The following is a 22,801-nucleotide window of genomic DNA, read 5'->3' as shown; positions in this document are numbered from 1 at the left end:
CCTGGTGCCAAGGCCTGTGCCGTTTGTTTTTTTGTGCTAGTTTCCCTGTCCTGAAAGGTAGGTAAGACTGAATTTTATGTGTGAGGAAAATGAAGCAGAAACTAAGACAGAATCTGTTGTTTCTCAGAAGGCTGAGCTTGAGAAAGGCACCCTTTAGAAGGTCCTTAAACTTATGGCTTCATATTCGTATGCAGATAAGCAGGCCACATAGTATAAAAAAAAAATTCTGAGAGCTGATGACTCCTTCTTAAAATGAAACTGCCTACTATGTAGTCCAGGGTAGGACTTTAGGGCCACCCTTGCAGCCTGAGATATAAATGAGTTCCAGTTTGATGACGCGTTCTCTGTTGGATGCTGGCTCCTCTTTCATTTTTCCCTTTTATCATTCATATGCTTTAGAATCCTTCTTTTTCTTGTCATATTGGTGGTGAGCATCCAAATGTACCTCCCTCCTTGGTGTGATCAAAGCCCCTTATCCTCTCATGACAGGATTTTGCCAATTACGAGAGCATCAGAAGCAAACCTGCCAGTTGTGCGGGGTTGTAGAGAAGACACGAGAGTTCTGAAGGAGTTGAGGTTCTTCAACAGGGAGATCAGAATGCTCTGGATAGACCTTATTGTGCCTTTTTGATATAGAAAAAGGGCTTTAAAGAAAGATGGGCATGTCGTGACAGAAGGGGCAACAGTATTAAACTGGTCAAAAGGAAGAAATGTTTTAGGATGAGAGTGTTGAGACACCACCACCTGTTTCCCAGGGAAGTTGTGGATGCTCCACCATTGAAAAGGTTAAAAGACAGGTTTGACTGTACTTGGAGCAACCTGATCTAGTGAAGGATGTCCCTGCCCATGAGAGAGGGGTTGGACTAGATGATCTTTGAAGGATCCTTCCAACCCAAAACATTCTCTGGTTCTATGAAAGATTGGACATGGCTTTGGACTTTGTTATTGTCAGCCTCTCAAGTATGGAGACCTTAAAGAAGGAACTTTTGTGAATCATAAACAAATGAGTAAATGTTGTTCTGCCACCTAAGCTATCTTTAGGGTGATATATTTCTCAGTGTAATTTATGTCCTCCCTACAAGGAAAATCAACAATGGGACAAAAGTCAGAGACTTCCATGAGCAAAAATAAGAAATGCAAGGAAGGTGGAAACCTTTTGCTGGCCCATAATGACAGGTTTGCACTGAATTTTGCTTCATTTTCTTCATTCATTATGTATTATTACACCAACAAAAATTCTTCCTTCCTGACAAGCTCATAATGTCGCCCCTAGTTAGAACATAATTTCTCACTCTTATAATTCCATCTTGATTTTCTTCAGAGCAGCTGAGTTCCTTTATTTATTACTCTGCCATGAATAATTAAGACCAGTTATTCATTGTGAGTCAAGGAGAAGACCTAAGCTTATCTCAGTTCTAAAAGCCTATGGAGCAGCATTAAGCAAGTGTCCCTGCGCTTCCTAATTCTAATAAAAGGCAGAACCCAAAGCTGGGCGTAGCCCCTAAACAATGGACGAAAGCCCGGGCCCCCGGGAACGCGGCCATCGGGCGGCTGCAGTGGCGTGGCGGCACCTCCGGGTGCCGCTGTTGGCCGAGGCCGAGCGGCGCTGGAGCCGCAGCCGCAGCCGGAGCCGGAGCCGCCGCAGCGTCCTGCCCCCGCGGGCTGCTGACTCGCCCGGCGGCGGCCAGAGCGGCAGCGGCCCGGGCAGCAGAGGCGAGAGGCGGCGCGGCGCGGGGAGCAGCGGCGTCCGAGTCCGCGCCGCGATCGCTGCCGTCCGGCGTCCCCTGCGCTCGCTGCCGAGCGGGTCCGGAAGGGAGCGAGGGCGGCGGCAGGAGGCAGAAACGCGGCGAGCGGTGCCGAGAATGGCGGGCAGGCAGAGTCAGAGGTGCGGGCGATCAGCCGGGCGAGTGGTGCTGCTGGGCGCCTTGCTGCTGTGCTTGTGCTGCCGGGCGGCGCCGGAGCGCATCCGCTACGCCATCGCCGAGGAGCTGGGCAGAGGCTCGCTGGTGGGGCCGCTGGCGCGGGACCTGGGGCTGAGCCCGGCGGAGCTGCCGGCTCGCAAGCTGCGGGTGGCGTCTGCCGCTAAAAAGCAGCTGAAATACTTCGCGGTGAGCGGGGAGAGCGGGAACCTGTACGTGAGCGAGCGGCTGGACCGGGAGGAGCTGTGCGGCGAGTCGGCGTCCTGCTCCGTCAGCTTCGAGGCGCTGGTGCAGAACCCGCTCAACGTTTTCCACGTCGAGGTGGCCATCCAGGACGTCAACGACAACGCACCGGCCTTCAGCAAGGCTACTATGGACCTCGAGATCAACGAGTTCACTTCTCCCGGTACTCGTTTTCCGCTGGAGATGGCCCGAGACGCGGACGTGGGGAGCAACTCGCAGCTGACTTACCAGCTCACTACCAACCCGTCCTTCAGTCTGGCCCTCAGGGAGAGCTCGGATGGAAGCAAGCAGCCAGAATTAGTGGTGGAGAAAGAGTTGGACCGGGAGAAGCAGAGCTCCTTTCAGCTGGTGCTGACGGCGTTGGATGGCGGGGATCCCGTGAGGTCCGGGACTGTCCAGATTCGCGTCAACGTGACGGACGCCAACGACAACGCGCCCGTGTTCGGTAAAAGCGTGTACGAGGCGCGAGTGCGAGAGAATCTGCCGGTCGGGTCGCTGGTGCTGCGGGTGCGAGCCACGGATGCAGACGCGGGGTCCAACGGGCGGGTCTCGTACTCCTTCGGCAACGTCCCGGACGGCGTCCGCGCGTTGTTCAGTGTGGAGGGCGATAGCGGCGAGGTGAGGACGGCGGGACCGCTCGATTTCGAGGAGAAGAGCAAATACAGCTTCGGTCTGGAGGCGAGGGACGGCGGCGGGCTGACGGCTCACTGCAAGGTGCAGATAGACATCAGCGACGAGAACGACAACCCTCCCGAAATCACACTGCTGTCGGTGTCGAGCCCGGTACCCGAGGACGCGCCGGCCGGCACGGTGGTGGCTCTGCTGAACGTGAACGACCCGGACTCCGGGGAGAACGGTCAGGTGTCGTGCGAGCTGTCGGGCGAGTCGCCGCTGTCGATCGTGGCGTCGTCGGGCGGCTCGTACAAGGTGGTGACGGCGAGCGCGCTGGACCGTGAGCAGGCGTCCGAGCACCGTGTGACGGTGGTGGCCAGGGACCGGGGCAGCCCGGCGCTGTCGAGCCGCGCGGCGCTGGTGCTGGAGGTGTCGGACGTGAACGACAACGCGCCGGTGTTCGAGGAGGCCGCCTACAGCGCGTACGTGGCGGAGAACAACGCGGCGGGCGCGGAGGTGGTGCGCGTGCGCGCGCGGGACGCGGACGCGGGCGCCAACGGGCGCGTGAGCTACTGGCTGGCGGGCGGCAGCGCGGGCGCGGCGTCGTCCGTGTCGGTGGAGGCGCGGAGCGGCGCGGTGTACGCGCAGCGCTCCTTCGACTACGAGCAGTGCCGCGAGTTCGCGGTGGCGGTGCGGGCGCAGGACGGCGGGGCGCCGGCGCGCAGCTCGACGGCGACGGTGCGCGTCTTCGTGCTGGACCGCAACGACAACGCGCCGCGGGTGCTGTGGCCGGCGGCGGCGGGGGCGTCGGAGGGGGCGGGGGCGGCGCCGCCGTTCGAGGTGGTGCCGCGGTCGGCCGAGGCCGGGTACCTGGTGGCCAAGGTGGTGGCGGTGGACGCGGACGCGGGGCGCAACGCGTGGCTGTCGTACGAGCTGGTGCAGGCGGCGGAGCCGGCGCTGTTCGGCGTGGGGCTGCACAGCGGCGAGGTGCGGACGGCGCGGGCCGTGTCGGAGAGGGACGCGGCGAAGCAGCGGCTGGTGGCCGTGGTGAAGGACCACGGGCAGCCGGCGCTGTCGGCCACGGCCACTCTGCACGTGGTGCTGGCGGAGAGCTTGCAGGAGGCGCTGCCGGAGCTGAGCGAGCGGGCGGCGGGCGCCGAGTCGGCGGCGGAGCTGCAGTTCTACCTGGTGCTGGCGCTGGCGCTGCTCTCCGCCCTGTTCCTGCTGAGCGTGGCGCTGGCCGTGCTGGCGCGGGTGCGGCGGGCCGGGCCGCCCGCCGTGCTGCGCTGCCTGGGCGCGCAGCGCTTCTCCGTGGCCGGCGCCGCCTTCCCGGCCGACTTCTGCGAGGGCACCTTGCCCTACTCCTACAACCTGTGCGTGGCGCCGGCCCGCGCCGTGGCCGAGGGCGCTTGGCTGCCGCCGCCGCCGCTGCCCATCGTGCCCGCGGAGGAGCTGCTCGGCGGGGAGCCCTGCGGGAAGCGGAGCCCGAGCAGCAGCGCCGGCGCGGGAGAGCCGCCCGCCGTCGCCGACGCCCCTCAGGTGTGTAAGCCCGCTTGCTCTCGCTGTTTTCCTTGACCTCTTCTGAACCTCCCTCCCGATTTCGCTGGGTTTTCGCCGGGTGGTGTGCACGGGCAGTGCTCTTCCGTGTGTTGGTTGATGGGTGCTCACAGGGTCAAGGTCAACGTGGAGATTTTGTCTACATGTCTTGTGTTGTGTCAAATCGTATGAGTTAGTAAAGGTGAAGATGAACCCTTACTGGGTAGAATGAGATCTGATTTTGCATGACAGGGTCGGGATTGACAGTTGGTGTTGGCGATGTTTCCATTCTGACCGATTTTTCCTAAATATGTGTGGTTGACAGCTGGACAGGAAACCTTTGGTTAACGCTCTTTCGGTATTGGACTCCAGAAGGAAACGTTCGCGTGGCTTCATGAATGGAGAGAGGCAGATTCTTTGGCCATAGTGAACGAAGAGGGAGTGTCGTCTATCTGTTTGCGGACTGCTGCTGCAGAAATGGTAGCAGTAGTAGGAAGGGTTAAATTTGTGTGAATAGGGAGGAAAGGTGTGTGTGCCTCCAGAATTTCTAAGTTACAGATTGTTCCTCCCTACTTAATTTTCCTCTCTTCTGCCGTGTCCCCTCTCATCTTTTGGGGGAAGGCTGCTGCAGAAATGCAGCATTAATGGGACAGATACATTTTGTCCAGGCATGATTTTATTTAGTTCTTTCCGGAGTTAGTTATTTCTCTCTTTTTCTTTTTTTTTTCTTCCATGCTGCTTGCCTAGTTCTGTTGTTCGTTTTGTTGTTCTTTTTCTTTTCTTTTTTTTTTTTTTTTTTACTGTTGCCTGTCTGTCTTTCATACACAGGTGAAAGTGTAGAATGGGATCTCAAGAAAAAAAATCGTGTTTGTATTTCAGATCTTGTCTTCTTTTCCTCTCTCCTTTTCCCAACGAGAGGTGTTTTAACCTGGTTGATCGAGTAGACAGGGGAATGCTGAGCTTGTCTACATCTCTTGTGTTGTGTCAAATCGTATGAGTTAGTGAAGGTGAAGGCGAGTCCTTACTGTGTAGAATGAGATCTGCCGATTCTGCACTTCTGACACGAGGTTGACACTTGGTCTTGCAGATGTTTCCTTTTCGATCATTTTTCCCTGAATCTGTGTACTTGGACGTGGTTGATAGCTGGACCCAAACCCGTTGGTTAATGCTTTTTAGGTTTTGCACTCCCAAAGGAAACGTGCGTGTGGCTCCATGAATGGAAAAGGGACAGATTCTTCATCCTAAGTGAGAGAAGGGAGCGTCGTCCATCTGTTTGGGGAATGCTGCTGGAGAAATGGTAGCAGTGGTGGGACGGGTTCTCCTCGTGTGAATGGGGAGTGCTCATCCGTGTGTCCGTAAAGGAAGGAACGCGGTGTTCGCCTTCCACTCACAGCAGGAATGAAGCGGTGGCACTTCTTGGTTCTTTGGTGGTTACAAGCTCAGGTTCAGCTGAGAAGTTTTTACTACAGGTCTCGAATCAGTTCGTAGTGGTGAACATTAATGGTTCTGCCTGATGGAAAACGAGTCGGGAAAATGTGGTGGGCACTTGTTGCTAGAGACTTTTCCTTCCTAACTGCTTTTTCTGAAACCGCTGTACTTGGACCTGGTCGATAGCTGTATGCAAACCCGGTGGTTAATGCCGTTTCCCAAAGGAAACCTGCATGTGGCTCCATGAAGTTCAGGTTTTCCTCCTCAGTGTTCCAGAATGTAGGTGGTGTAGAACAGGATGTCAAAAAAACACACCAAAACAAAGCAAACAAAAAAAAAAAAACCCGCGCCTAGTATTCAAAGCCTGTCTTCTTTTCCTCTCCCCTTGCTCTCACTGTTTTCTTTGACCTCCTTTGAACCTCCCTCTCGATTTCGCTGAGTTTCCGCCGGGTGGTGTTTGAGGACCCTTGGTGTTTGAGGTTTTTCCTTCCTAACCGCTTTTTCTGAAGCGGCAGTACTTGGACCTGCTTGATAGCTGAACGCAAAGCCGTTGATTAATATTGTTTGCCAAGGAAAGGTTTGGGTGCCTCCATGAATTGCTAAGTTACAGATTGTTCCTCCCTACTTAAATTTCCTCTCTTCTGTTGTTGGTTTTGTTGTTCCTTTCCTTTCCTTTTTTTTTTTTTTTTTTACTGTTGCCCGTTTGTCTTTCATACACAGGTGAAAGTGTAGAATGGCATCTCAAGAATAAGAAAAATCGTGTTTGTATTTCAGATCCTGACTTCTTTTCCTCTCTCCTTTTCCCAACGAGAGGTACTTTAACCTGGTTGATCGAGTAGACGGGAATGCTGATCTGAGGAATTCGGTCTCTCAGGCACTCTTTGAAGCAGTTGTTGTGTCTGCCTGTTTACAAGGGGAGGCCTCTACCCATCCTGAGGACATATGCAAAACAACCGTGAAGTACTCAAAATGACAGCAATTAGGCACTTGAATAAAGCCCATTTGCACATTTAGAAATGGCCCGTATAGTTTAGGGTGATCAGCTGTACTTGTCTTCTGCCGTCCTACACTTCAAAAGGGAAACACCGCATTAAACTCCTTCACCTTTCCTTTTCTAGTAGGAGCTGTCTCTGGAAATGTATCAACATTTCAATGTAATTCAACTTCTCTCCTCCAATTCAAAAATACTGTTGAGAACAGACGCATATCCAGAAACCAGGCGCACATTTGCAGATATTCCGCGCATAGTTTAGGGTGTGCAGCCGTCCTTGTCTTCGGTATTTGGTTGAAAAGGTGTCCTAGCAGCGTGAAGACTCAAGAATTAGTTGAATAGTAACAAGCATCAGTTATTTACACCGCGATTTCTGAAAAGGCCGAAGCCCCTTACTGGTTGTTCAAGCGATCGAATTACTGTTTGAATGTAAATGTGTATAAACTCGAAAACCTCTAAATTAATGTGGGCTATCAAAAAAGGGAAACCACGCGTTAGAGTCCTTCAAATTTCCTTTTCCAGTATTAGCTGTATTTCTGGGTGTACCAACATTATAATGTAATTCAACTTCCCTCATGCAATGGAAACATACTGTTGAGAACAAACACATATCCGGAAAACAGATGCACAAGAAGCATTTACAATTTACAGCCTGAAACAGGGCTGTGTGGGAGAAGCTGATTTTCGAGCAGGAGGAGAGCCTCCTCCTGCTCTGTGTTCCCAGGAACGTCTTCTAGGGAGAAATCCCAGAGCCCACGGCAGGTGCCTGATCACCGTCACCTTCTGAGGGGGTGTAGGGGCTCAGGGGTTCTAGATTATCGGTTCATTGATCCCACCTTCTTCAGCCTTTAAATGTCTAATCTCAGTCAGTGGTCGTGGTGTTAATTTGCAGCGTGTTCCGAAGAACTGTGGTATTTAAAGCAAAGTTCCTGCCGCTTGAGTTAATGAGCCTGATAACGTCTGGTTCTCCGGGGGCGGGGTGGGTCATATCACGTTTTCTATAGCAAAGCCTGTTCTCTTTGCTAACCTTGTAGCAGTTAGCCAAGCATGACTGCTACACAAATTCCTGATGGAGACCGTGCTTCTGGACGACTGGGTCATATTGCAGGTCATATTACGAAACATTGTTTTATTTACGTCTATGGCAATTAACAAGTGCTTTTGGACGACTAGGGTAAGACTCGTAGTATTCTCCAGGTCATATTACGAAAAAATATTTCACTTTACGTCTATGGCCGTTATCAAGTCATTTTTTCCCTTGAGGTAGAAATAACACGCATCGTTCAAGAAAATAGGTGTTTAGAGAAAAGCCAATGCAGGAAATCCCCGGTGTCCATTTGAGGGACGATCTTCATTGTTGTCCTCTTGTTCGGGATGTAGGGAATGAATGTAGCTGTATGATGCCCTGGTGATCTGCAGAAAGGGTGAGAGGACGTCATTCAAGCCCGACTGTTACAAAAAGCTGTGGAATTCGTAGTGGAGATTGTACTTTCGGGCAAGGGTGGCAGTATTCTACACGTCATAATAAGAAAATGTAACCGGTATACCAGCATGACAGAAACATGTTTCCCATCCGGAAGAAACCACACGCCCAGGGAAGGCGTGTAATGTTTTTCTAGTCATGATCGTCTCGAGGCACAAAGGGGAGCTCGGCTGGAGAAAAGGCATGGCAGGAGATCACAGGTGGACGGGAAGCGATGTCTCCGTGGCGAGTGTGCCTTCCCCGCGAGCTGCCCGTGGGAAAGGCAGGCGGGCAGCGCTGTGTGGCTGCAGTGCCGGGAGGAGGCTGCGGGCGCCGCTGTTGACCGAGGAGGAGCGAGAGGAAGGCCGGAGCGCTGCCGGCAGCCCCTCCCGCTGCGGCCCGTCTCTCTCGCTCGCTGGCAGGCTGCTGCCTGGGCGGCCGGGCGGTCTGCGAGCGTCCCCGCGGAGCGGAGCCGTGCTGCAGCGAGGCGGAGGGGACGGCGGCAGCGGCTGGCCGCCAGAGTGGGAGCCGGATCCGCATCGGGCGGCGGATCGTCGGGGAGCTGCCAGCGGTGCTGCGGCGGCGATGTACGCGGCGGGGAGATGCCAGGGCCGTTTGGAGGGAGCCCTGCTGTGGTGCGTGGTGCTGGTGGCGGCGTGGGAGGCGGCGAGGGGGCAGCTGCGCTACTCGGTTCCCGAGGAGCTGCCGAAGGGCTCGTTCGTGGGCGATGTGGCCAAGGACCTGGGGCTGGAGCTGCCGGCGCTCCACGACCGCGGTTTCCGCGTTCTCTCCGAAGGTAGGACGCAGTATTTCGCTCTGCACGGGAAGACGGGACATTTAGTGACGGCGGAGAGAATAGACAGAGAGCAGCTGTGCGAGAGTGTGCAGCAATGCGTGCTGCGCTGTGAGGTGATCGTGGAGGGGGAAATGAAGGTTTATGAAATCGCAGTGACAATCACGGACATTAACGACAACGCCCCCAGCTTCAAAACTGTTGAGCTGGAGGAGAGAATGAGCGAGATGACAGCCCCGGGGTCGCGGTTTCTACTGGCTGAAGCTCACGACCCCGACGTGGGAGCGAATTCCGTGCAGAGCTACGAGCTGAGCGGCGACGACCACTTCTCGCTGGCCGTGCAGGCGGGCCCCGGTGGGGCTCAGCGTCCCGAGCTGGTGCTGGCGAAGGCGCTGGACCGGGAGGAGGCGGCGTTTCACGAGCTGGTGCTGAGGGCGATGGACGGCGGAGATCCGGGGCGGACGGGCACGGCGCGGATCCACGTGTCGGTGCTGGACGCGAACGACAACGCACCCGTGTTCAGCCAGGCGGAGTATGCGGTGCGTGTGCCAGAGGACATGCCAGTGGGCTCCGTTCTCGTCACTGTCACGGCCATCGACGCCGACGAAGGGATAAATGGGGACGCGAAATACTCGCTGAAGAAAATCACAGAGAAAGCCTCGAAGATTTTACAGTTGGACGGTGCGACGGGAGCCATCACGCTGGTGCGGAGCTTGGACTTTGAGGAAGGCGGCTCGTACGAACTGGAGGTGCAAGCACGGGACGGAGGAGAACTGTTCGACACGGCGAAAGTCACGATCGCGGTGACAGACGTGAACGACAATGTGCCCCAGATTTCTGTGCGGTCGGCGCTGAACGACATCTCGGAGGACGTTCCGCCGGGGACGGTGGTAGCCCTGCTCCACGTGCAGGACCGGGACTCGGGGGCTAACGGCGATGTGCGGTGCTCCCTGGACGGCGGCGTCCCGTTTCGCCTGCAGAGCTCCCGGGGCAGTTACTACAGCGTGGTGACGTCGAGGGAGTTGGACCGGGAGGAGGTGTCTGAGTACAACGTGACGGTGCGGGCGTCGGACGGCGGGTCGCCGTCGCTGTGGAGCAGCGCGGTGCTGGCGCTGCGCGTGCTGGACGTGAACGACAACGCGCCGGTGTTCGCGGAGGCGCGCTACAGCGCCCGTCTGCCCGAGAACAACGCGGCGGGCGCGCTGGTGCTGAGGGTGCGGGCGACGGACGCGGACTGGGGTCAGAACGCGCGCGTGCGGTACCGGCTGTGGGAGGGTCGGTTGCGCGGCGCGCCGCTGTCGTCGTACGTGTCGGTGCAGGCGGAGACGGGCGCGCTGTACGCGCTGCGGTCCTTCGACTACGAGGAGGTGCGCGAGGTGGGGCTGTGGGTGGGGGCGGAGGACGGCGGCGCGCCGGCGCTGAGCAGCAACGTGTCGGTGCGGCTGGTGATCGTGGACGAGAACGACAACGCGCCGCAGGTGCTGTACCCGCCGGCGTCGCCGCCGCCGGGGTCGGTCGGGGGCTGGGCGGGCGTGGAGCTGGCGCCGCGGTCGGCGGAGCCCGGGGCGCTGGTGGCCAAGGTGGTGGCGGTGGACGCGGACGCGGGTCAGAACGCGTGGCTGTCGTACGAGCTGGCCAAGGCGACGGAGCCGGGGCTGTTCCGCGTGGGGCTGCACAGCGGCGAGGTGCGCACGGCGCGCTTGCCGCTGGCCCGCGACGCGGCGCGGCAGAGCCTGGTGGTGGTGGTGAAGGACCACGGGCGGCCGGCGCTGTCGGCCACGGCCACGCTGACGGTGGTGCTGGCCGAGAGCGTTGGCGAGCTGCTGTGGGAGCTGGGCAGCGCGGCGGCGGCGGCCGGGGGCGAGGCGGCCGGCAGCCTGACGCGGTGGCTGGTGGTGGCCGTGGCGGCCGTGTCCTGCCTCTTCCTCGCCTTCCTGCTGCTGCTGCTGGCGCTGCGCCTGCGGCGCTGGCGGCGCTCGCAGCTGCTGGCGGCGGGCAGCGGCGCCTTGCGCGGCGTGCCGGCCTCGCACTTCGTGGGCATCGACGGCGTCCGCGCCTTCCTGCACTCCTACTCGCACGAGGTGTCGCTCACGGCCGACTCGCGCAAGAGCCAGCTCCGCTTCTCGGGCGGCAGCTGCTGCGACACCCTCCCGGCCCGCCCGCCGCCCGACGAGCCCGCGCCGCTGCTCGGGGAGGACCCTGCCGCTGCTCGCCGCGCGGACCCCGCCGCTGCCCCGGTGAGTTCCTCGTGTCACGCGTGCTCCAAGCCGCTTTCCTCTCCTGCTTCTCTACTCTTTCCCACTCCCCGTGCTCTGTGGTACAGGACACAAGAGATGTAGTTTTCTCTTTTCCGTGTTCAGTGCCCAGCTGTGGGTTCATGCTGAGTGAGCTTTGGCTTCCCAAGGAAGTTTGGCCTAGGACGTGTTACTCCAGCTGTACTGGGAGGCCTTGGCAGTTCTTCCTCTTCGTTTACAGGTTGTTGTCACTCATTAAGGAACGGCTTAATTATGTACTTATGGTCAACACAGCAAGGGAAACTCTGGGAAGTGCAAACTGTGTTTTCCTTAGACACCTTAATTATGTAGCTACCCTAAGTGCCATAAACTAGACGATTATGTTGTGATCCCTTCCTTTGTGCAGGTGTTAACTTCTTGCCCTTCTCCTTGTAATGATCTGGAGGTGGGCCTCTGTATCTGATAGTGTGTGGAAGATCACATCTGTTATATTTGTCTGACTGTCCCATATGTGCTTTCCATGTTTACAGCTGTAATGGGAAAGACTGTCATAGATTTGTTTCCTTAAAAAGTTACTGGAAGAAAATCTCTTGCTTGTCACATATACATGGTAAGAAGTCAAATATGATTCACAGTAAGGAGAAGTTGTGTGTGCAGCTTTCCTTTGGATGGAGTCTGTCTGCTAATTTGGAAGATCCTTGAGAATGCTGGGGGCTGTGAAGGGACAGTTTTGGTGGTGCTGTGTGTGAGAAGCTAGCAGTGGTGACATTGGATATGGGGTTTTTTTTGATGTCCAGGGTTTATTGCTGTCCTTCTGAAAATGAGTCTGAAAGGTTTTTAAATTTTGAATTTGTGAGTTTGTCAGTTTGCTTTCCTATTGCATGTTTTTCCCTGTGATGGTAATCAAATTCTTGCCCTGCTTGATGTGATCAGGTAAAAGCAGTGCTCTGAGTGTCTGACAATGTTTCCTGAAATATCACTGGAAGAAACTCTCTTGCTTGTCCCATACACATGGTATCGTGGTTTAGGCCAAATCCACTACTGGGGACCTGGAGGACCCGAGATGGGACTGACAGATGCTCTCCGCTACCCCTCTTCAAACAGAGAGGCAGAGGAGGAAAAAGAGACTTAGGAGTTTAGAAGGAACTAAAGTAATGAAATACTATCCGGGAACCGGATTCCGGATCTGCATTCAGGATCGGGATCACAGGCCTGTGAGGTCTGAGAGTCCTCCTCAAACGTTGGCCATTGAAGGAAGAGAGAGCTGACCCTTTGATCCCTCAGCTTTTATACTGAGCATGAGGCAGATGGGATGCAATACCCTGTTGGTCAGTTTTGGGTCACCTGTCCTGTCTGCTCCTCCCTGCAGGTGGGACCCCACTATGCTTTTTGCTTCCGACCCTCCAACGGGGCAAATAACAAAGTTGGTTGGCCTTGGGGGTTATAGCAATAAGTATAAGCAAGAGCCTCTCTGCATACCATGCCTGGGCATCAGCTATAAACAATTGGTCTTACCCCTCTGAGCAAGTGAACACTCTCTGCACAGTATGCTGTTAATTTCGGTAGTTAGAAGAGGCCCAGCTAAGAAGTGAAGTTACTGAACAAAATTGGTTGTGTTTTACCTCAAACCAGGACATATGGTTAGAATTCAATGCAGGATCCACGGGAGATTGGTCTTGAAGCAGAAAAAGAGGGGTTTGTATGCTCCGTCTGGCTGGGTGTACTTTGCTATTGTGCCTGGTGCCAAGACCTCTGTCAGTTCTACCAAGTGCCCTTTTCCTGCATTCTGAAGGGGGATGAAAATCCTCTGATGCATTTGTCTGCAAACAATAGCCATGGAAGAGCAACATGCTTCAGGGGTACTATTTCTAGTAATTGCTGTATGAAAGGTCATGTTTCCAGCTGGATGTCTTTCTAAGACAGTGATGTAGAATTTCATTGTGGTTGTATCAATTTTTTCTAGCCTTGACCAACCTTCAGATGGTATTCTGGCTCTTGCTCTTATTTCCCACTCCCCGTGTTCTGTGGTGCAGGACACAAGTGATGTGATCCAAGATACAAGTTTGCCCTATTTTACTCCAGCTGTACTAGGAGGCCTTGGCAGTTCTTCCTCTTCGTTTGCAGGTTGTTGTCACTCCTTAAGTAAGACCTTCATTTTGTACTTATGACCAATTCAACAAGGGGAGCTCTGGAAGAGGAAATTGTGTTTTTACTTAACACCTTAATTATGTAGCTATGCGAAGTGCCATAAACTAGACGATTATGTTGTGATCCCTTCTTTTGTGCAGGTGTTAACTTCTTGCCCTTCTCCTTGTAATGATTGGAGGTGGGCCTCTGTATCTGATAGTGTGTGGAAGATCACATGTGTTATATTTGTCTGACTGTCCCATACATGCCTTTCAATTTTACAACTGCAAAGGGAAATATTTTCATAGACATGGTGCCTTAAAATATTACTGGAAGAAATACTCTTGCTTGTCACACACATATGGTGAGAAGTCAGATCTTATCCATGGTAAGCAGAAGTTGTCTGTGCAACTTTTATTTGGATGGACTTATTTACTAATTTGGAATATCATTGGGAAAGATGTGAACTGTTAAGGGACGTTCTTGGGGGTGCTGTGTGTGAGAAGGTAGCAGTGGTGACATTGGATGTGTTTTTTTGATGCCCAGGGTTTATTGCTGACCTTCTGAAAATGAGCCTGAAAGTTTTTTAGATTTTGCATTTGTGAGTTCATCCGTTTGGCTTCCTATTGCACGTTTTTCCCTGTGATGGTAATCAAAATCTTGACGTGGTTGTCAGGATGAGGTAAAGGGGGTGCTCTGTGTGTCTGACAATGTTTCCTGAAAACATTGTCTGTTCCTGATCACAGGAAGAGACCAAGAGACACTCTTGCTTGTCCCATACACATGGTGAGTAGTCAGTGCAGGATCAGCGGGTGACTGGCTTCGAAGAAGAAAAAGAGGGGTTTGTATGCTCCATCTCGCTGGATTTGCTTTTCTATCATGCGTGGTGCCAAGGCGTCTGTCACTTATACCAAGTTCCCTTTTCCTGCATCCTGCAAGTGGATGACAATCCTCTGATGTATTTGTCTGCAAACAATAACCATGGAAGTGCAATATGCTTCAGGGGTACTATTTCTAGTAATTGCTGTATGAAAGATCATTTTTTTCCAGCTGGATGACCTTTCTAAGGCTGTGATGTAGAATTTCATTGTGGTTGTATCAAGTTTTTCAAGCCTTGACCAACCTTCAGATGGTATTCTGGCTCTTGCTCTTATTTTGTTTGCATTAAACTTGGTGTGAATGTAGCAGATGGGAGGATATTTTTGTCAGGGATTTCTCTCATGTCCGGTACATCTTTTCCTGTGAATAGCAGTTATTGGATGTAGATGTAAAGCTTGCATTAATGGTAGCAGAGTCATGTATTTTCCAAATTGTCCCTGTGCTGGGGAAGAATGATGGTGCCTTTAAACTGATACTGATGACTGAGTCTTTAACTGGGCATATTGCTTATGCTTTTTTGAACATTTCATGTTTCTTCAAATGAGTGGGATTGGCAGAGAAGTCTCTATGCATGTGCTTCTGTTGTGATCCTTCTTCTCCATAAGTAAAGGGATTTATTTCAGTGATGTCTGTCTGTAAAGTTAGCTTTGCCTTTGTGTGATGTTTGAGCATGTTGAAGCATTCTGCCTGCACAGAGACAGGGCAGGTGGAAGAGTTCACTGTGGTATGTCTAACAGGTAGGTGTAAATGTTAAGTTTCTCCTAGTTGTTCTGTGGTTCCATATATGCATTCCTGTGCATTTTCTTTTTCTTATTGTTCAAAGAGTTTACTCGGAGGACTGTGGCTCTGGTGTTTGGTGTGAACACCTGCATGATCCTGCTGTGTACCTTTCAGCAACTAGATACTCTTCTTGCGTACCTAACTACAGTTGACACAATCTGAAATCTTAAACTGTGATGCCTTCACTTCTGTAGATTTCCCATTGCTTCCTTGTTCTCTCTCATGTTCTAAATCTGGGCCTCAGTTTGGCTGGTAGCCCTTGAAAGTAGAGATCTGTTAACAAATATCAGGCTGGGGGAGTAGTCTCCATCTATACCTTGAAGGTGTTCATCTGCCAAGAAAAGGACTTTGAAATACTTCTATTTCCCTTTAACATTGTTGAATGAAATGCTCTTTTGCGTGTGGCTGATACATGCCCAAAAGTTGGATTTTGCCCTTAGTGCAACTAAAGTCAGCAAATGCAGAGCATGGAGAGTGAGAGGCTGTCTGCCAAACATGAAAACAGGTGGGTCAATGTGTTTTTGGCTGGGAAATGGTTTGATTTCATGCCTGGTGCCAGGGACTGTACCATTCATGTTGTATTCCTACCTTTGCTGTGCATAAAGGCCAATGTGATCCTCTGATAATAAAGTATTTGAGCATAATGATGCATGGGTAGAACAGCTTATAATTCCTGTGTGGAACTTCCTTTATGCACCTCTATGTCCTTGGAACATTACAATTATAGGGCTTCTTCTCAGTTGTAGGTAGACTTTCCTGCAGGTTTTGTTTGGTTGTGTTTTTTTTTTTTTCTCGGAAGGTCATGGTTTATTTTCCCAATTTCTGGGTTCTGCTTCTGTATATGGAACTGTGAGTGTTGGTTTGCAGCAAATATTTAATTCAACCAGCTAAGAGGGAATTTAATGTGAGGACAATGAAACAGAAGCTAAACCAGAATCTCTCCTCTTTTTTTCGTTGCTTGAGAAAGAAGATCATGGTAAAGTGTTTGCAATTAGAGCATTTTATTAGTAGGGATATTAACAGGTGACACAGCAGACAAAAAAGGATGAGAGCTGATGACTTCCGTTAAAGGAAACCTCTTCTTTATAGTCCAGAGTAAGGCTTTTATGGTTGCACTTGGAGCTTGAGACCTCAGTGACTTCATGGTGCTCTATGCATGAATAGCAATACCTGTAGTGATGATGGATACATCCTTCTGGTGACTTTCCTCTGCCAACATTTTCTCTTTTGAGCCTTACTTGTGTTGATTGTCTCTTTGTTTTTTGTTGTTTTTTTTTTTTTTCTTTTCTGGGTCTTCTCTGTATGTATGTTGAGAGATGTTATTTGTTTAGCCTAGATAAGTAAGTTTTAATTTGAATAAATTACTTAGGTTTATACTATGGTATGATGTTGTTTGCTTAGCTTTACTTGCCATGAGTGGCTAAATTTGCTGAATCCACTAAGCCACAATTTTCTTAGTCATTTTCCTGGGAGCTGGTCCAGTGCTGTGATTAGTCTTTTATTCTGAGGAACGTATTGATAGCACAGTGATGTTTTGGTAGTGTTTACCCTAGGTTTGCTGTGTTATAGCTGGGAATGTCTGGAAGATAGATGTAAAGTTCAGTTTCTCCTAGTTGCTCTATGAGGCCAAGCGTTGTGGTTCCATGCATTTTCATCTTTTTTATTGTCCAGAGAAATTACTTTGAGGAACTATGGCTATGGTCTTTGGTGTGACCCCTGTGTAGGCCTCCTGTGGACCTTTTACCAACTAGATACCTCTCTTCTGTACATATTGCAGTTCTCAGATAAGAAGCAGTTTAGTAAGCAACTTTTCCTTCAACGGTGTCTTTCCGCAAAGGCCGCTCTCATGTTGTGTTATTTTTGGTCAGGGTGGAAAATTCTGTCTGTCCAGAGACAGGGCAGGTAGAAAAGTTTTTTGTGGTATAATTTGAAGTGTCTGAAAGATGGCGTTAAATGTTAAGTTTGTCCTGATTGTTATTTGAGGCCCACAGATGTGGTTCCATGCATTTTCTTCTTGTTTATCATCCAAAGAAATTACCTTGAGGAACTGTGGCTCTGTTTTTTGGTGGGAGCTCCTGTGTGTGTGAGCCTCCTGTGAACCTTTTAACAAGCAGACACCCTTCTTGTCTTTTTAATAACCAGATACTCTTCTTGTGTGTACCTGCTAATCTGACATACCTGGCACATAATCTGTGTACCTGACATAATCTGAAATGTAAAGATTCGATTCCATCACTTCTTCAGGCTTACCATTCTTTGGTGGTTTGGGTTTTTTTTTTTGGTTGTTTTGTGTTTGGGGTTTTTTTGTTTTGTTTTGTTTTGTTTTTTTTTCCCGTCTGAAGATGATCCTCATTTTGGTTGCTAATTCTTAAAACACTAAAGATGTCATGTAATTGTTGGGCTGGGAGAGCAGTTTCCATCCAAACTTTGAAAGTGTACAGATGCCAAGACAAAGAATTTCACGTAGTTCTATATCCCTAACATGAAATGCACTTTTGTCAGTCATTAACATGCGTGGTGCAAAAGTGTGTGTCACTTTTTTTTCTTTCCTTGTTTTCCTGTACTGAAAGGCAATGATATTCCTCCAGCAATGAAGTATTTGCGCAATAAGTGTGTATATAGAACCACGATCCCTGGCAGAACAGGTTATAATTCTTGTGTTTCCTTTATCTCTCTGAATCTCCCTGTAACATGGTGATGTAGAGGTTCTTCATAGTTCTTCATAATTCTTCATAACTATGTGAGGGTTAGAAGTAAACCTGCCAGCTGTGCGAGGTTGTAGAGAAAACAGGGGAACTCTGGAGCAGCTGAGATTCTTCACCCTGGAGATCAGAAGGCTCCGGGAAGGCCGTATAGTGCCTTTTCAATATATAAAGGGGGTGTAAATGGAAGAAGGAGAGAGAGGTTAGGGACAAGAGACAATGGTTTTAAACTGAAAGAGGGTAGTAGAGTGATTATAAGACAGAAATATTTTATGAGGAGGTTGTTGAGACACTGGAACAGGATTACTAGAGAAGTTGTGGATGTTCCATCATTGGCAGGGTTAAAGGTCAGGTTTGATGGGGCTTTGATAAACCTGATCTAGGTATGGATATCCCTGCCCTCCGTCATCTTTAAAGGTCCCTTCCAACCCAAACCATTTTAATGTGGCCTTACACCTTCCTATTGTCAGTCCCCAAGGTATGGAGACGCAAAAGAGGGAATTTTTGTGAATCATAATCAAAATAGTAAATGTTGTTCTGCTGTCTTAACATAGAACTATGCACACTTTCTGTATGGTTATACCTGTCCCAGTGCGATACTTCTTCTCTGTATAAAAAAAAAAAAACAAAACCAACCCCCAAAAAAAACAACAGTGGGATAAGACAGAGACATCTATGAGCAGATGGAAGAAATTCAGGGAACGTGGAAACCCTTTGCGGGCCTATAATGAAAGCCTTGAAGGGACTTTTGCTTCATTATGTTCCTCATTACTCATTGCTTACTTCAACATCTCTTCTTCCTTCCTGGTAGTCATAACATGTAATAAAGCAGAACTGAAAATACCTGTCAGAGTGATAAAAAGCAGCTAATGTTGTCCCTAGTTATAGCATGGTTTCTCGCTCTTGTAGGTCTGTCTTGATTTTGTGAAGAGCAGCCGAATTGCTTTATTTATTGCTCCCACATGAATAATTATTACCAGTTATTCATTGAGACTCAAGGAGATGACCTAAAATTACCCGAAATCTTATCTCAGTTCTAAAAGCCTTTGGAGTCGCAGCAAGCAAGTGCTTCTGCGCTTCCTGATTTTAACAAATGGGATGTTCCAAAGCTGTTGGAAGCCAATAAACAGGCGACAAAAGCCCCGGCCCCCGGGGAACGCGGCCATCGGGCGGCTGCAGTGGCGTGGCGGCACCTCCGGGTGCCGCTGTTGGCCGAGGCCGAGCGGCGCTGGAGCCGCAGCCGCAGCCGGAGCCGGAGCCGCCGCAGCGTCCTGCCCCCGCGGGCTGCTGACTCGCCCGGCGGCGGCCAGAGCGGCAGCGGCCCGGGCAGCAGAGGCGAGAGGCGGCGCGGCGCGGGGAGCAGCGGCGTCCGAGTCCGCGCCGAGATCGCTGCCGTCCGGCGTCCCCTGCGCTCGCTGCCGAGCAGGTCCGGAAGGGAGCGAGGGCGGCGGCAGGAGGCAGGAACGCGGCGAGCGGTGCCGAGAATGGCGGGCAGGCAGAGTCAGAGGTGCGGGCGATCAGCCGGGCGAGTGCTGCTGCTGGGCGCCTTGCTGCTGTGCTTGTGCTGCCGGGCGGCGCCGGAGCGCATCCGCTACGCCATCGCCGAGGAGCTGGGCAGAGGCTCGCTGGTGGGGCCGCTGGCGCGGGACCTGGGGCTGAGCCCGGCGGAGCTGCCGGCTCGCAAGCTGCGGCTCAGCGCGGAGAAGCAATACTTCACGGTGAGCGGGGAGAGCGGGAACCTGTACGTGAGCGAGCGGCTGGACCGGGAGGAGCTGTGCGGCGAGTCGGCGTCCTGCTCCGTCAGCTTCGAGGCGCTGGTGCAGAACCCGCTCAACGTTTTCCACGTCGAGGTGGCCATCCAGGACGTCAACGACAACGCGCCGAACTTCTTGCGAGACGTTTTCCATCTGGAGATCAACGAGTTTACTTCTCCTGGCGCTCGTTTTGCTGTGGGAGCCGCGGAGGACGCGGACGTAGGCAGCAACTCGCTGCAGGGCTACGAGCTGGAGGCCAACGGGTACTTCGCGGTGGAGGTGAAGGAGAGCCAGGACGGCAGCAAGTTCGCGGAGCTGGTGCTGCGCCGGGCGCTGGACCGGGAGAGCGAGCAGAGCCTGCGGCTGGTGCTGACGGCTCTGGACGGCGGCGATCCGCCGCGCAGCGGCACCGCCCAGCTCTGCATCAACGTCACCGACGCCAACGACAACCCACCCGTGTTCGCGCAGGACCGCTACCGCGTTAGCCTGCGAGAGGACGCGCCGCCGGGCTGGAGGGTGCTGAACGTCTCGGCCTCCGACGCCGACGCCGGCAGCAACGCCCACATCACCTACGGTTTCGGGGAAACGCCGGCCAAGGTGCTTCAGAAGTTCGCGGTGGACGCGGAGAGCGGGACGATCGACCTACAGGAGGCCTTGGACTTCGAGGACACGCGAGGTTACACGCTGCTGGTGGAGGCGAGGGACGGGGGCGGTCTGGTGGCGCACTGCAAGGTAGAGGTGGAGGTGCTGGACGTGAACGACAACGCGCCCGAAATCACGCTGACGTCGGTGTCGAGCCCGGTGCCCGAAGACGCGCCGGCCGGCACGGTGGTGGCCCTGCTGAAAGTGCGGGACCGGGACTCCGGGGAGAACGGTCAGGTGTCGTGCGAGCTGTCGGGCGAGTCGCCGCTGTCGATCGTGGCGTCGTCGGGCGGCTCGTACAAGGTGGTGACGGCGAGCGCGCTGGACCGTGAGCAGGCGTCCGAGCACCGTGTGACGGTGGTGGCCAGGGACCGGGGCAGCCCGGCGCTGTCGAGCCGCGCGGCGCTGGTGCTGGAGGTGTCGGACGTGAACGACAACGCGCCGGTGTTCGAGGAGGCCGCCTACAGCGCGTACGTGGCGGAGAACAACGCAGCGGGCGCGGAGGTGGTGCGCGTGCGCGCGCGGGACGCGGACGCGGGCGCCAACGGGCGCGTGAGCTACTGGCTGGCGGGCGGCAGCGCGGGCGCGGCGTCGTCCGTGTCGGTGGAGGCGCGGAGCGGCGCGGTGTACGCGCAGCGCTCCTTCGACTACGAGCAGTGCCGCGAGTTCGCGGTGGCGGTGCGGGCGCAGGACGGCGGGGCGCCGGCGCGCAGCTCGACGGCGACGGTGCGCGTCTTCGTGCTGGACCGCAACGACAACGCGCCGCGGGTGCTGTGGCCGGCGGCGGCGGGCGCGGCGTCGGGGGCGTCGGAGGGGGCGGGGGCGGCGCCGCCGTTCGAGGTGGTGCCGCGGTCGGCCGAGGCCGGGTACCTGGTGGCCAAGGTGGTGGCGGTGGACGCGGACGCGGGGCGCAACGCGTGGCTGTCGTACGAGCTGGTGCAGGCGGCGGAGCCGGCGCTGTTCGGCGTGGGGCTGCACAGCGGCGAGGTGCGGACGGCGCGGGCCGTGTCGGAGAGGGACGCGGCGAAGCAGCGGCTGGTGGCCGTGGTGAAGGACCACGGGCAGCCGGCGCTGTCGGCCACGGCCACGCTGCACGTGGTGCTGGCGGAGAGCTTGCAGGAGGCGCTGCCGGAGCTGAGCGAGCGGGCGGCGGGCGCCGAGTCGGCGGCGGAGCTGCAGTTCTACCTGGTGCTGGCGCTGGCGCTGCTCTCCGCCCTGTTCCTGCTGAGCGTGGCGCTGGCCGTGCTGGCGCGGGTGCGGCGGGCCGGGCCGCCCGCCGTGCTGCGCTGCCTGGGCGCGCAGCGCTTCTCCGTGGCCGGCGCCGCCTTCCCGGCCGACTTCTGCGAGGGCACCTTGCCCTACTCCTACAACCTGTGCGTGGCGCCGGCCCGCGCCGTGGCCGAGGGCGCTTGGCTGCCGCCGCCGCCGCTGCCCATCGTGCCCGCGGAGGAGCTGCTCGGCGGGGAGCCCTGCGGGAAGCGGAGCCCGAGCAGCAGCGCCGGCGCGGGAGAGCCGCCCGCCGTCGCCGACGCCCCTCAGGTGTGTAAGCCCGCTTGCTCTCGCTGTTTTCCTTGACCTCTTTTGAACCTCCCTCCCGATTTCGCTGGGTTTTCGCCGGGTGGTGTGCACGGGCAGTGCTGCTCCGTGTCGTAGTTTGTGGGTGCTCACAGGTTCAGGTTCCGCTGTGTGGTTTTGCCTACATCTCTTGTGTTTGTCTAAAATCGTATGAGTTAGTAAAGGTGGAGGCAAACCCTTAATGTGCAGAATGACTTCTGCTGTTTTTGCATGATGGGATCGTGTTTGACACTTGGTGTTGGCGATGTTTCCTTTCTGATCTATTTTTCCTGAAGCTCTGTACTTGACTTGGTTGATAGCTGGACAGAAACCTGTTCGTTTTAGCGCTTGCGATGTTGGACTCCCAAAGGAAACATGCTTGCAGCTCCATCAATAGAAACGTGACATAGTATTCATTCCTAGTGAAAGGAGAGAGTGTCGCCCATCTGTTTTGGGAATGCTGCTGCAGAAATGTTAATAATAGCAGGAAGGGTGGGGAGTGCTGATCCGTGTGTCCGTGAAGGAAGGAATGGGGTATCCTCCTTCCCCTCACAGCAGGAGAGAAGAGGCAGCGCATCTTGGTTCTTCGGTGCTCACAGGATCAGATTCAGGGGAGAGGTTTTGACTAGAACCCTCGAATGAGTTGGTCATGGTAAACACCGCAATTTCAGGATTCTGTACGACGGAAAATGAGTGGGGAAAATGTGGTAAACGCTTGGGTTTAGAGCTTTTTCCTTCCTGATGGCTTTTTCTGAAACTGCTTTTACAAATTCTTCCTCCCTAGTGAATGTTCCCCCTTCTTCCGCCGTGTTCCCTCTTATCTTTTGGAGGAAGGCAGGTGCAGCAATCTTGGTTCTTCGGTGCTCACAGGATCAGATTCAGGGTTTGAATTTTTCTGAAGCGGCAGTACTTGGACCTGCTTGATAGCTGGACGCAAAGCCAAACAATATTAAACAATTAATATTGTTTGCCAAGGAAAGGTTTGGGTGCCTCCATGAATTGCTAAGTTACAGATTGTTCCTCCCTACTTAAATTTCCTCTCTTCTGTTGTTGGTTTTGTTGTTCCTTTCCTTTCCTTTCTTTTTTTTTTTTTTTTTTTTTTACTGTTGCCCGTTTGTCTTTCATACACAGGTGAAAGTGTAGAA

The 22,801-nt window shown here is 53.6% G+C and overlaps 1 protein-coding gene across 1 annotated transcript; it reads left to right on the top strand.

Annotated features, from left to right (window-relative positions):
- Positions 1-1,508: 1,508 nt before the first annotated feature.
- LOC309677434 (uncharacterized protein) lies at positions 1,509-21,677 on the top strand (the record flags this gene model as incomplete). Its single annotated transcript, XM_082490231.1, has 4 exons — positions 1,509-4,338; positions 8,349-10,885; positions 10,967-11,221; positions 18,816-21,677. The coding sequence occupies 4 exons, from the start codon at positions 1,509-1,511 to the stop codon at positions 21,675-21,677; spliced, it is 8,484 nt and encodes a 2,827-aa protein (XP_082346357.1).
- Between the last annotated feature and the right edge of the window lie 1,124 nt (positions 21,678-22,801).

The sequence above is a fragment of the Vanellus vanellus genome, assembly GCF_965231255.1.
Source record: "Vanellus vanellus genome assembly, chromosome: 13".
NCBI lineage: Eukaryota > Metazoa > Chordata > Aves > Charadriiformes > Charadriidae > Vanellus > Vanellus vanellus.
This window is presented reverse-complemented; position numbering and strand designations above follow the sequence as displayed.